The 14,854-nt window shown below is 40.4% G+C and overlaps 1 protein-coding gene across 1 annotated transcript in view; it reads left to right on the top strand.

Moving 5' to 3' along the window:
- Positions 1-14,854, top strand: part of FAT4 (FAT atypical cadherin 4) — a 121,412-nt gene that overhangs the window by 66,206 nt on the left and 40,352 nt on the right. Inside the window, exons 5-6 of the mRNA XM_031504679.3 lie at positions 4,028-4,950; positions 5,688-5,862. Of these exons, the coding sequence (XP_031360539.3) occupies positions 4,028-4,950; positions 5,688-5,862 (1,098 nt within the window). The remainder of the gene's footprint in view (positions 1-4,027; positions 4,951-5,687; positions 5,863-14,854) is intronic.

The following is a 14,854-nucleotide window of genomic DNA, read 5'->3' as shown; positions in this document are numbered from 1 at the left end:
AGAAGACTTACTAAAAAAAGTGAAAATTAGGGCTACCCGTAAGTTGCTGCTTTCATATGCTTGAATTCATATTTAAATTAGACCTAAGTCTGTCAAGTTTTTTTTTTTTTTTCTGAAAGTTTGTTGTAAATTCTGAAGGGGGTTGTGGGAATATCAGATGTTATCTGCAGTCATCTTAAATGCAGTATAACTTTTAAGTCTACCATGAAGACAGTTGTCATCTACAAGTTGTTGACAGTGGAGGTTAAAAAACATATCGAAAGAGATTTTAGGAAAACTTCCCATTGAAATAAACTTTAATACTGAATTATTTATGCTATCTAGAAGGTGTTAATGTGTTGAGTGAAATAGGTACAATTTTTATAGCTTACTTAACCACTTTGCCATACAGTTTGTGCCCAAGCAAGAATAATAGAATATGGCCATAAAGTACTTAAATAACATTCCATTGTGTACCGCATTTTCTGATGTGTCCACAGACATTACCCATAATGCAAAATTCTTCATAACACTCAGAGTGACTTTACAGGTGAAGGTTATTTTTGTGACATGTTGAGCAACCTTGTCTGCTCTCAACTTGACAGGGGCTCAGCGGAGCCCGTGCAAATGTGTCACACTGAAAGGTGCTTCAAGCACAAAGCACCTACGTTTTTTGAAGAATCCCTCTTTGTGCACCTAAATTGACTGAACTTATCAAGATTGCTCAGCAAAGCAGTTTTTCGTCAGGAAATGCTGAGTTGTTGGAGTCCCAACATTTTTGTGGGGAGATAAATTTTGTGCTGATGGATGGAACTTTCCATGGTAAAAATTGTGTAACTGGTTTTGAGATCAAGCTGAGGAAGGGAGAAGAGATTCCATAAGATAAGCCAACAAATCAGAAGTCATAACTTTGTGATACTGGCTGTTTATGCATGAATCTCTCTTTCACCACACTTGTTAAGGCTTTTATTTTACGTAAACTAAGTAAGTTGGAGGAGGAGCTTGCACTTGTATCATGCATAGCCGAGGAAGGGATTCATCCTCCACACTTGCAGATAAATGGGTTTGTGTCTCTCTTCTTTCATATCTTAGTTTCCTGTCAGGACTACAGCACTTGTTTTCAAACCTTTTTGAAGTCAATTTCACTTTGCTATTATGAGTCTGTTTTCCTTTTCTCTTGCACCTCATACATTAATTTCCATCTGTGCACAGTGGATGGGAACTCTATGATAGCACTGACATATCAATTCACATTCATCACACACTCAGTTATCAAGGAGGCAAATGAGAACTTGAGGAGCAATGCAATGAGAAGTCAGATATCTTGCCTTTTATATTTTCTGGCACAGTTGCTTTTCTATGAGGTTGGATTTAAAATTAATAGGGCAGAAATATCATTCCAAGAACATACTAGGTTGAGTTCTCCCATAAGAATGTAACTTAAGCAAATGTTATGATCTATTGTTGTTTCTGTTTCAAGCCCAAACATGTTATCTTGTGTCGTCTTATGTTTATCTAGAGCACAGAAATAGCTAATGCTAGTATTATACTCTTCTCCATGTGCTCACAGATAATGCACTCCATACAAATATGATTTTGTTGATTATTTATGTTACATGATCCTATAGTTTGAAAGAGCTTTGAAAAGACATTGTTTCATAATGAGATATGGCTGTTGTTTTAGGATAAACACTGATAAAAGACAGAAACATGGTGATAGTGAAACTGCTCCAGTTTTCATTTTCTTGTTCAGCACACCCCTTGGGAAGCAGCAGCTGTTTATCTCAGCTTGGACTGTTTCATATACAGGTCCATAGCAAATATCAGCTACAGCTCTTGGATATTTAATAATATAATAATATATACTAAAGAACTCAGTTACCTTAAACTGATTCATTTTGAAATTCAGATTTTATTTTTTTCAACAAAGAATTAACAGGAAAGATCCCAGAGGATAGCACACACATGTTTGTCAGTTTGTTAAAATTTTGGTTAGGTATTCCTCCAGGCAAAGCTGGTGTAATTTCCCAGATGAATTCTACAGATATTTATAGAATTGCGGCAGGGAAGTAGTTTTGTTGGGTTTTTTTTTTTTTTTAGTCTTATTAGTAAATAAACAAAAACAGAAACAAAACCCTTTAGAAGAGTGTGATCCTAAAACTGGTGACTCCATGTCTGTCCTTTCAGTGTTTTATCAGATGAACCCTCAGACTAAATAAAACTAAGGTTCAGCAAAGAGGATGTCCCTACATTCTCTCCAAGAAAAGCCCAGCTCCAAACCTTGGAAGGGGGGATGGACAAAGTGCACAATGCTAGCTGGGCTGGCAAGCTGTGTTTAAAAAAGAGAATAGCTCATTAAGGGCCCTTCCTGGCTCCACTGATATTTAGACAACTTTTCTGTTTCATAGTTTAATTTATATAAGTATTAGCAGCATGAAAAACCTATGAGAATACAGAACAAAGAATGAAATGTTCATGGAGGTGAGATAAGGAATAACAAACTAATTTTTTCTTAAGAATAAACACCATAGAAAACACTGGAGGGGAGGGGGGGAAATAGAGTATTTTTACAAGTAATTTTCTTTTGCAGGACCCAAATCCTACCCATCTCCAAAAATCTTGAATTTCCAGAAAGTACTTTACTGAAATCAAGATTTTCATATATATATAATTAGTCATTTGAAAATACAACTGAACAAAAAGCAGAGTAGCATTAAATTTTTACTGTCCTTCACTTGATCAAAGTAATGGAGAAACATTAGTATCTGTCAGATAAATGTATTAATTTCTATAATTGCATTCAAATATTTTGTCTTTCATGTTTGGTTCTATGCATTTTATAATTTGACTCCTACAGGAGGAAAAAGAGAGAGGGAAAGATGCCAATTACAGTAGCCACTGGGGGAAAGACACATAATACTAGATTTCTCAAGTCTGAGCATAATAAACAGCAGAGATTAATAAATCTAATGCAGGGATAATTTTATCATCAAATCAATTCACTCAGAGAGAAAAGAGCTTCTGAGTAAAAATGACAAAATGCACAGCAATCAGTGAAGTGGGCAGCTTTCTTTGCATGAACAAGCTAGTTTGAAGGTAAATTAGTAGCTAATGGTTAATTTGCTAATACTAAATACAGTTTTGACTATGCAAAACAAGAACAATTTTTGGAATTAATTACAATAGGGGTAAGATAGATGGAGGAGAGAACTTTTTCCACATTTGGATGTTCCCAATAATTTTTTGTTTAGTGTGAACTGTGCAATTGACACAGTGGACACATTGTTTCCTACAAGGAATATTTAATGATATTTCACAGCCCTGTCCAGGTTCAGGATGCATTTCTCTTACTGGAATTATAAATCTTTCGCTTGACCATAATTGCTAGTTATGTTTTGATCATGAGATGAGTGAGGGCTGTTCATTTGATATTTTGGAACACCATGCCATATATGGGAAGCATACCTTTCCCCAGTATTCACCCTTGGCTTGCTCCAGCCAGGCTTGGGAATTTCTGCTTGTGGCTTTTTTTAATTGAGTGGAAAAATTCATGAAATAATTACATTAATAATAACACTGCTCAGTTGAACTGGGAAGAATGAAGAAAAACAGATGTGCAGTGAGCACAGAACTACTGAGTCTTGGTTTCTGAAGGAAAACCCTTCAAATCCTTTATCCCTAACCCTTGTAGATGGGGAAAAATTACTTGTGGTGCCACTGTGGAGCTCCTGCTGAATGAAATGCAGAGATGAACCCTGCCAATTGTTCCCTCTGTGGCCTCTCCAATTAACATGCTCCCTCTCTCTTTCATGAATACTATCTTGACAGAAAATAATTTCAAAGGCTTCTGCTCCACTGTGAAACGTAGCTGAAATTAACAGATGGATTCAAAAAATGGTGGTGAGGAGGCTGAACACTCAGTGTGGTTGTACAGTCCTCATTTCTGTAGGAAAATTTAGGAAAATTTCCTGTGGAGGCCAGAAATATGGATACCTAGTTCAGTGGGATGAAGTCACATTATCTACCTTTCTTCTCCCTCCCCAACCAGGTCCCAACTCTCAGCTGTCCTTCAGCATCGCGTCCGGGGACAGCGCGGGGCAGTTTGGCATTGACAACCGTGGGGTGCTGAGCATCCGGCAGCCCTTGGATCGGGAGAGCCAGTCCTTCTACAGCCTGGTGGTGCAAGTCCACGACATGGCCCCCCTGCCAGCCTCCAGGTACACCAGCACAGCCCAGGTTTCCATCATTCTGCTGGACGTGAACGACAGCCCCCCGAGCTTTATCTCGCCTAAGCTGACCTACGTGCCGGAGAACACGCCCATAGACACGGTCGTGTTCAAAGCGCAGGCCACGGATCCCGACAGCGGCCCCAACAGCTACATCGAGTACAGCCTGCTCCCGCCTCCGGGAAACAAGTTCAGCATCGGCACCATCGATGGGGAAGTGAGGCTCACCGGGGAGCTCGACAGAGAAGCCGTGGCCAACTACACCCTGACCCTGGTAGCCACGGACAAGGGCCAGCCGTCCCTTTCTTCGTCTACGGATGTGGTGGTCATAGTCCTGGACATTAATGACAACAACCCGCTCTTTGCCCAAAAGCTTTACAAAGTGGAGGTGGCGGAAAATACTTTGACGGGGACGGATTTAATCCAGGTGTTGGCTGCTGATGGAGATGAAGGGACAAACGGGCAGGTGCGCTACGCCATCGTGAGCGGGGATGCCAACAGTGAGTTTCGGATCGATTCCGTGACAGGGGTGATAACCGTGGCCAAGCCTTTGGATAGAGAGAAGAAGCCATCCTACACACTGACTGTTCAGTCATCTGACCGCGGGAGCAGCCCCAGGACCGATACCACGACAGTCAGCATTGTCCTGAAGGATGTTAATGATTTCATTCCCACATTTGAGCTTTCCCCCTACTCTGTGAATGTCCCTGAGAATTTGGAGACGCTCCCAAAAGTTATTCTTCAGGTGGGTACATTCAGCAATAAATAAACTCTGTCTCTGACAGAGACTCTAATTGTCTCTGACAATTAGTATCATGCCTACATGGTATTAATACACAGCGTCCTTCCTCCAAAATTAAAAAGGGTCAAAACAGTAGAAAAGTCGCCTCTTGGCTTTAATTGAATTTGCAGTCTTCGTTGGCTTGTTTTCCTTTTTGTTTGTATGGATGGGTTTTTTTTTGTTTCCAAAAGTTAATACTATGGAGTTCTGTTTGTGTTTTCCCTGCCTATCCTTACTCCTCCACTGGGACTTTTAGAGTCTGCTCTATCCTCTCATCTCATTCTCAACTTCCATGCAACAAATCTCTCAATCTGGTTGTTGCCTACATGGGATGATGCTGTGTGCCAAATATTGAGAGAGAACTAAATGGAATCCAACAGCAGGACGTGCAGTGCTGGCTCTCATACAGAGCTTAGCCAATACCAGGTCATTTGTGTTTTTCACTGAGCCCCAACACAGTCTTACTGTATTTACACTTGAGAAAAATAAATAATCAACTATTTAGTATTTTCAAATTATGCTTTTTAAATCCACCACCACTGTGTTAAGTTTTTTTTTTTTCCAATCACAGCTAATTTTTTCTTGTAGCATTTGCATTAATTCAACATGTTAATTTGGATTGTTATCACAGAGAATGCTTCCTCTATCCTGGTATAATTTTTTAGTCTTTGATATCTGTTCTGTTTGCACTCCTTGTGTAGGTTGTAGCAAGGGATGACGACCAAGGGCTGAACAGCAAGCTGACCTACGTGCTGGTGGCTGGCAATGAGGAGGGAGCCTTCACCCTCTCGGGCAGCGGGGAGCTGCGCCTGGTGCGGAGCCTGGACCGAGAGGCCAAGGAGCAGTACCTGCTGCTGGTCACAGCTGCTGACACAGGTGAGGCAGCCAGAACACCTCTTCTGCTGAGCTCATGTGGGAAACATCACATTCTGGACAGAAAATGTGTTTTTGTGGTGGTCTGAAACTTTAGTGGATGGAGATTGATTGGGTAGCTGTGTTGAACGGAGATCTCCACGGGGAGAGCTGGGCTGACCTGATGTCAAAGGGTATGTGGTCTCTGGAAATTAGGATCTTATTCCTATGTCCAGTTGTCTGCTGTTGGTAGTGCTCACTACAGATTTAGGTAGGTGGATTTTCGCCCTGCAATAATAAGTGGTTCTACCTAAGTAATAAGAACTTCATGCATGACTACAAAAAACCTATTTAAACAGCAGTAGTACCCTGTATAATGTTGGCATTACAAATGTGCAGAGGTCACATCAGTGGCCAGAAAACAACTATGGACTGCTCAGTTAATCTTATTGAAATCTTAGCTCTGAAAAGAAGTACAAATTTGCATTTCAACATTTTAACATTCTGCTTTGCTCAGCATGTAGTCATATCTTTGCACCACAACACCAAATATATTCCACATTCTTTCATTTAAAACAGGATGTGAAGTGTTGTTATGAAGATTAATTACACTTTCACTTGAGGTATCCAAACCCAAAATTTTGCTTTCAGATTTTGGTGTGAGTATTATTAACAAAGACATCCTGCATCACACTTTGGACTGATCTCTGGTCTCCCATGGTTTGATGGATTTAATTTACTGCAGAACTTGTTCCTGCTTTCTGGCAGTAAAAATAGAAGCAAAGCTGACTTATTGACAAGTGAATACAGTTTTGTTTTCTGCCATGCTGTGTGCAGTATCTTGTGCCAGTGACAACAGCTATGGTTTATATTTTCCTATTCCAGCAGTGCTCAGGTATTCTACAGTCTGAGTACAGTCGAAGTTGAAAAACACAATTTTAAGGCTTTAGGTATCATTTGTCTTGTACTTTGGCTAGAGATAACTGTGTGCTTTAAGGTTTATACACTGGCTTTCTATTACTCTGTAGCCTCAAACTGCTCACTTGTAACTTGGACTCACTTGGGCTTGAATGTCCTCATGTTCCTTCAGAAGCCAAGGTTGGATTTGTCTTGATGTCTCTTTGGTCCCTCAGTCCGAGCTGGCAGAAGTCAGTGAGGGCTGTACAGAACAAAACACCCAAAGACTGAATTGATAAAATTGGTATCATGCAGCCAACAATTATTGTCCTTCTTGGAAGAGGGAGGGGAGCAGAACTCATCTGTACCCCTTGCCTAGCACTGTGTATAAGCCAAGAGTTTGACCAGAGCGCAGGCTTTACCTGGACTTTGGTTCCTAAAAACCCCACACAATCCAGGAGATTTAACCAACAGTTAAATCCAGCAGTCCCAAATGAAAATATTTGCTTGTGTTGGGAGATCTCTGAGTTTCAGGTACCCGGGGAGATGTTAATGCATGAAGTGTGCATGGGACCTTTGCCGTAAGTGGCTGACAAGAACAGCAGCATGTTTTATGAGTTCCTGTGTTTAAACATGTAGATATCGCACTGATTAAACACTGTTTGAAACTTCCTTTTAAAATTTGCTATGTTCTTGTAAAGCTAACTTACAAGTTCCCATGCCCTCCTGCCAGTGTTAAAATGTACTAGTGAGTGCGTTCAGCAGCAGCTGCTCAGCAGTAGCTTCAAGCTAAATGAAACTGCTCCACTGTGCTCCAGTACAACCTGACTAATCCACAGCTGGTGTGATTTGGGATAGTTTTCAACCAGGCTGGTGAATAACACTAGCTATCATCTTCTGGTTGCACTGAAGACTTGTTCTGAATTCACACCAGCAAAGAATACATTGAAAAGTATGCTAGTCATGATTTATCTAAAACATCACAGGAAAGTAGACATCTTCAGTAGAAGTCAGTGGCAAAACTTGATTTCATGCAAGTGGGATGGGAACCATAGGCATAGTAGATATCCAGGTGGTACCACACTGGCTGCTGCTAGTCAGTGCTTGTTTCATTACATGATGTATTTCCTGCCATACTAGCAAAAAAGATGGGAATGACACAGTCTTTAAATGGATAATAAAAGTGTTTGGAGTATTTATGTTCTTGAGCAGCTGCTAAATGTTTATAAAAATAAACTCTCACAGTCATGTCCAGCTCTGCCTAACATAACCATTTTTACTAAGTCTCTTAGTTTGTGTTTGTTTGATAATTCTTAGTAAGACGGACTTTGCATACAGACCATTCATCTAGAAATACTCATGCAAAACAGGTAGGGAAGCTGTGCCTCACAAAGTGTTGAAAAAAGCAGACTTGTCTGAAATTGTCCACATCCATATTATATTTGAGAATAAATCAAGGAAAAGGTATTATCCTTTGAGGTTGGCTTTTATTAGCTGTAACAAGCAGTCTACAGCAGCCCAAAGAACAGTCTTGCCATATATGGCGCATCAGATTTAAGGTTTGGGGGATTTTTTACAGATAAAAATCATGGTACACATCCAGGTGCAGTTAACTCGGGAAAAGTCCACAAAGAGCAAAATACTGTCTGTCCAGCCCTCTTCTTATTTTTCTTAGGGTCTGCATCTCAATTTTTTATAGGCTGCGCTGACTGGTTTAAAACATTCAGAGATGATATCCTGCTCCTAAAGAAGTCTATGTCAACTCTTCCTGTTCTTTCCAGGAAGCAGACACAATACATATTTAGAAGCACCATTAGACATAAGAACTAATGGATTCCCAACTTAGTTTTGGCTGTCTTCCTGGTCTCCTTATCCATAATCAAGGATTTCTTGCTTTTCTTACGTTTATTTTCACTTCATCAAGTTGTGACTGTGGATTCTTGCTGTGTTACCTTAGCCTGTGTAAGGGAAGTTGCTGGAAGAAGGCTGATTTATAATTTTTCATTATTTTTATCTCGAGGTGTGCATCCAATGCACCTTTATAGATTTACAGCATGTTTTGGCAGCAGGTACACTGAGTGTAACAGCAGGGGAAGGATTAGGATGTGGTAAAGTGTGGAGCCAGCAGGGCTGCATAGGATACATTTCCTGTGCCCTCAGGGATCTCTGAGCTCTTTCACTGCACACAGTCATGCTCTCCCAGAGCCCAGATTTTAGTTCTGGGCACGTGAGAAGACTTGTGACTTATGAAGAGCTGAGCTGCTCATAAGCACTGGGGACAGCTCGGGTGGGGGACTGCTGGTGGGACCATGTGCCCCAGCAATGGAAATCTGGGCAGTCGTTGAAGAAGTGCTTTCCCAAGCAAGGGCTCCCCTCAGGCCCAGGGAAGTCAGTCATGATAGATGCATTGTCCTGGCTCTGGCCCAACTATTCCTTGGCCTTGGCTGCTAATCCTCCACCCGGTCCTCAGGGTGGATCATGGGTCAGTGGAGAGTCTTCCCTGCGTGCTGGGGGAGGGAAAGGACGGACAAAACAACTTCTGGCACTTGGCTTAGTGATTTGTGTCCATGCAGCCTGCCTCATGCCCAGTTTCCACAAGGCAGGCTGCACACAAAGGGTTTTGATTCCTACCTTGGTTTATCATCACTCTTCCTCTCTTCTGCACTTCCACCGTGCTCTCACTGCGGCTGGGCTGTGGATACTCAGCCACCACTCTAGGCAGGGGGGATTTATGAGGACACGCAGAGCATCCATCACTGGGAGCATTCAGCATCTTCCAGAGCTGTACACCTGTGGCTTTGGTCGAGAAAGAAAACATAATTCAACCCTGAAGCTCAGCCATCCCAATTTAGAGACCTTCTTGCAGCGCAAGCTGTAAGACCAGAGTGCATGAATTATAAATACAGCAACAGGCAAAGTGATGGGCTGTGGAATAACAGGACAGTGTTTAGATTGCAGATGCTGCCCCAGAATGTCTGCTAACATAAACGCCAAGAAACCTACACACAGCTATTCAAATGTGTCTTCACAGGTCTGCTTCTACCACATAAATCTGTTCTGCTTTGCTATACCTTTCTTCATGGCAAAATGGTTGGGAAAAGAGACTTTCTGCTTTTTTTTTTTTTCACCCCATCTGGTGGGGATGCGGCACTAGGTAAACATTCAACTCTGGCAGCATGACAAGAACTGGTGCAGCTGCTTTTATCATCCATGTCTTTAACTCTTTGAGCAATTTTCTGGACAAATGTTAGCATTCCAACAGTCCTCCTCCTTTTATTTATTGATTGCAGGGAAGTGGAGTTGCACATCTGGAAACCTGCTCACTGCCCAGGACTACTGTTTAAATAAACTGCAGCCATCATCTCTTGATTGGGTTGGTCAGAATGGCACATTGCCACAATAAAACCAAAATCAAATTGTGATGTTTCTAATTAGAAGCTGTGTTCCTGTCATTTGGGGGGTCTTTTATTTTCTTTTCTTAAATAACCTATTTACTGATTTAGATAAATAGTCCTGAAAGAAATGAATCAGTGAACTGGTTATTATATTTAGTTAGCTGTTCTTTGTATACATCCCTGGCCTGGATGAAAAACAACCATATGTTTTTTCTTTAGGAAATGTTGGTCCCTGACTTATGCATTCTTTCCTTCAAGAATGTAGGAGGGCGACCAAGCAGAGAGGTTATATCCTTCTCAGGAATTCTCTTCTGAGCTAGGCTTTTGGTTCCCTTCAATCCTAAAATCAAATAAAAGATGACAGTGCAGTTGGGTTGGATTTTTAACACATTTCAACATATTTCCCAACAAAAAAAAGGATAGCTGTATTTTCTAGTAATGCTGAGAATGTCTTAAGATGCAACACTGAGTGAGATTTAAGTGGCTAGGCTTAAAGACATTTGTACTTATCCTGTTTCCTTAGCAGACACTATATTTCTACCTGACACGGAGTCTGCAGTGAAAAAGATGTTGTCTGAAAAGAACGAATATTATTTTTAGAACAAATTAGCTGTTTTAAAATTTTGGTGCTGTGAAAACAAATAAACAACTTGCTTATTTCAGCTAGAGGTGTCCTGTCTGTCAGGTTTCCTGTGCAATGTCTAAAGACACCCATTGCTGAAGCTTTGGTGAGCTAAATGCCTGCTCACCTTGGTGCGTAGCAGTTGACAAAAGGATTGCTCTCTTCAGTGGTCTTGTTTTATGGCAGAGCTGTTTCAAAATGAATTTTGGGTTCTGTCCCAGCTCCATTTATTTCCTTGTATTCTTGGAAGCTCTTCCTTGTGTCAATGCTGTCTGCTCTATTCTAGTTTTAGTGGGTTTCTATTTCACTGACTTTATTATTTTTGCTCTTTTAATAGTGGTACTAAAACTGTTGATACAGTAGTTCCACCTGATTTTTTAATTTATTTCTAAATGGCACCTCGGGAGAACTGAGATGGTGACACTCATCAATGAGTTCATAGTGTTCATATTGTCTTACCATCATCTAAAATCAGGAGACAAGAGAATTGAGAGTGGCATTTTGTGGTTGTGGCAATCTAACAGCAGGGTCTTGCCCTATCACAGAGCCTAGACACTGTTAGCACTTTGACATTTTCCTCGAGAAGACAAAATCTCCAAAAGCTGTTTAGGAAGAGTGTTTGTGGCAGAGTCAGGCCGATATCCCCCTAGGAGTTACTGTCAGGGAAGAGAGCATGTCAGTGTCTGTGGAATGGGACGTTTCCTCCCCAAAGGAGATGAGGGCTTCAGCCCATCCCCTCAGAGAACAGCCCCACGAGATTCACAGTACAGCCCCCAAATGCCACTTAAAGCATTTAGTCATCTTTTTTGACTTAAAACTTCATTATTAGATCACTGTTTCCTAAATAGTCCAGCAAGACTCTCTGGGCTAAATCCAAGTATATAAATTCCTCTGGGATGGGATGCAGGAGAAACTCACATTCAGGCTGGCAATGGTCTCAGGCTGGCCCAGCTCAAGCTGAAATATCTCTGAGAACAATGAAAAATTTTCACTCAGATTAAAATAATGCATAGGACTTAATTTTCAAGCCAACTCAAACTAGTTTTGGGGTGGGGGGGAAGCAGGTGTATCTCTTAAAAAAAAAATCAGGTTCATTTATTTAAACTGGAAAGCAAGCTACAATATAATACTCAATATTTAAAAATTTTCAAGTTAGAAAGAATTGTCTGCTTTTCAGTTTGCAAGCCGTTACACTTCTTCCCTTACCTCTTCATTCATCCATCTTGCTCTATTAATTTGGAACTTCTGCATCAAACTTAATTTTCAGTTGCTCTTCTACTTACATCACTTGCCTGTGAAATTCTATTTCATATCTGCTAATGAGATCTCTGAATGTAATCTGTTTTGCAGAACAATACTTAGAGTAGTTGTTAAGCAGTTTATCAGCCTTTGAGAAATACTAAGGTTTTTCCAGGCTTGCTGATCTTAAACTGTTTTTTAAATTAAACATTACACCTTATAAATTGTAAATCTGCTAGCTCAGTCTTCAAATACAAAGCTACAATTTCAGGAAGCCTTAATTGCAAGGATAAAACAAGTAAAACATGCACATATGGCCTGAATACTTAGCCTGCTGGTTAATCTTCTCAATTTATACAGGGTGTTTTTAAAGCATAATTCAAAATTGTGCATTACAGGAATATCGTTGTGGGATATTCAGGAGTCACAAGCTGTCAAAAACTGCCTTAGTCAGCAGTCCCTGCAGGAGTCAGATTCTCTGTTTTTTCTGTTTATAGCAATAACTTTAAACAAGGAGGAGTAATTTGGTGGTTTTAAGAAAGGTTTTTTTAATGGCTCTTCCTTTCTTCCGAGTTGGAGTTCCACTTTCTTTCAGTCTCACCTCTGTCACCAGAGGCCTTGGGTGGGGCACGTGGCTGTGCCCACTCTTCCAGCACCACATGCTCTTTACAGGCATAGGGAGATCATAAAATGATTTTGGACTGTAGGGATCTTAAGTCTCTTTGGATTCCAACCTGCTTTCACAGTCAGGGGCACCTTCCATTAGACCAGGTCACTCCGAGCCCCATCCAAACTGGCTTGGGCCACTGCCAGGGATGGGGCAGCCACAACTTCCCTGGGCAACCTGTGCCAGGGCCTTGCCAGCCTCACAGGGAACAATTTCTTCCTTGCACCCTTACAACCCGTCATGTGCCACGATTTTTATGAACATTAAGTTCAGCATTTTCCTTAATTGTTCTTGTTTTGAAACATTTGGTAGAAGGCAGCTTCTTACTCTAGAAATAAATGCATTTCTTGCTAAGAAACGTGCAGTATGTACGTGTGAGATTGTTGAACATCTTTAAGCTGTGCTAAATATATATTATATTTTTCTTTATTGCACAGGTTTTGTTTTCAGTCTATGTCTGTGTTCCTGTGGGTCTGTAAGAGTGCTCCTTACTTTTTATTTTATTTATTTTTTTTTTTTTACCTCTCTGGCTTAACAGCTGCAGGAAACTGCTCCTGATCAGAGGAAAAAAAAGGGATAGGGAAATGTGTGTATATACCAGAGGCATTAAAATTGCCTGTGTGCCTGCAAGTCCTGTTGCTTCAACAGCATATTGCATCTGTTGTGATGTGATGTTGTCCCTGTCCTGAGCTCCAAAGCTTAACGTATTCACAGGATGCAGTCAGTCAGGAATTTTGGTATTCAAATTTAAAACCCATGTGAATAAAACCAGATGAGAGATCCCATTGTGTATCACTATTTTGGGACAGATTTTTCTTCTGCACTCTCAAAACAAGTGTGAGTATCTATGTTCATGCACATGCACCAGCTTCAGTGTGGCTGGACATGTTGTTGCTTGAACAAGGTTGGACTCTGGTCTAGTTAATAATTTATTATTTTGTTTTCACTTTTTATGTTCTCAGATTTAGTTCTATTTACTCCCAGCTTATTTAGGCTGCTAGATGGGGGTTGATATTGACTTTTCTAATACCTGACAGAGTACAGAAAGTCCCTGGGGTTTTTTTCTTGTTAGATAATCCTTGCAAACCTACAGATCTGTCCCAGCTATCAATCTATTCCCTTGGTTTTTGAAGCTCAAGTTCTGTTAAATCAGCTTTGGGATCAACTACTGCTTTGTACCTAACTATGAGATAAACTCAAATTTGACACGCTCAGAAATTTTGAAAATCTGAGTTTCTTCCATGTCTCATTCAGTCACCCACTGAACTGATTGAGAGTACTGATTGCTTCTAACATTATAATATCTTTTAATAGCCACTTATTTCAGCTTTTGTCTCAAAATAATCTAGGTTCACTAGTTTCTTTTAAGACTTAGGATGACAGACTGTGGTGAAAAATTGAGTAAGAAGAAAACAAAGCACAGTCAACATACCCAGCCAGGACAAATATTTGTGGTGCAATCTTGTAGAAAGGACTACTTTTTCTCATTTTACAGATGCAGTTTCTTCTGTGTTCTTGGAAAATTAGTTAAAGTCATCCAAGTCATCCAAATCCAGCCTTGAGTGCACTAGAAATGCAAAGTGTAAGCAGGTTTTCACTTAATCTAGCTCTGTATTTATTTTAAAACTCACCAGCTGAGTGAGACTCAGCACACTCTGTCTGCATTGAAATGCATTTAGAAAGATTGGCCACTTTATTGTGAGAAAGGCCTTGTTTACTTCAGTGAAAAAGTTAATTCTCTGTGATAACACACACAATTCTTAGTCCTGGGACTCATTCACTGAGTGTTTGACTGGAGAAGTGAAATCCGCTTTGTTGCAAAGCAACACATTTCACTGAGGCAAAAATTCCATTTCTGTTAAATCGCTTTCCAATTTTCAGGATAATGATGTGTTTAATTTACCACAAAACATGGTAAACTGCTTGCAGGATGAGTCTTGATTAGTCATTTAAATTCATTTTATTTAATTTTATTTCTTTGGTTTTGCATTTTAGTGAAATGTATCTGTGGGTTTTTTGCTTAAGTTTATTGTTAGTTTTCTAGCACGTGATTTTGATATTTTAATGCTGGCAAAAACTTCTTAGTTCCTGGTTTCTGAAAGGAATGATGGTTTTACTATCTGCTGTGCTAAGCACGGTGCAGACAGGACTTAGAAACCATTAAGGCTTCAAACAATATGTGGATGGTGTGCTGGA

The sequence above is a fragment of the Lonchura striata genome, chromosome 4 (assembly GCF_050655825.1).
Source record: "Lonchura striata isolate lonStrDom1 chromosome 4, ASM5065582v1, whole genome shotgun sequence".
NCBI classification, from domain to species: Eukaryota; Metazoa; Chordata; class Aves; order Passeriformes; family Estrildidae; genus Lonchura; species Lonchura striata.
Note: the sequence above shows the minus strand (reverse complement) of the source record. Positions and strands in the feature narration are given on the sequence as shown.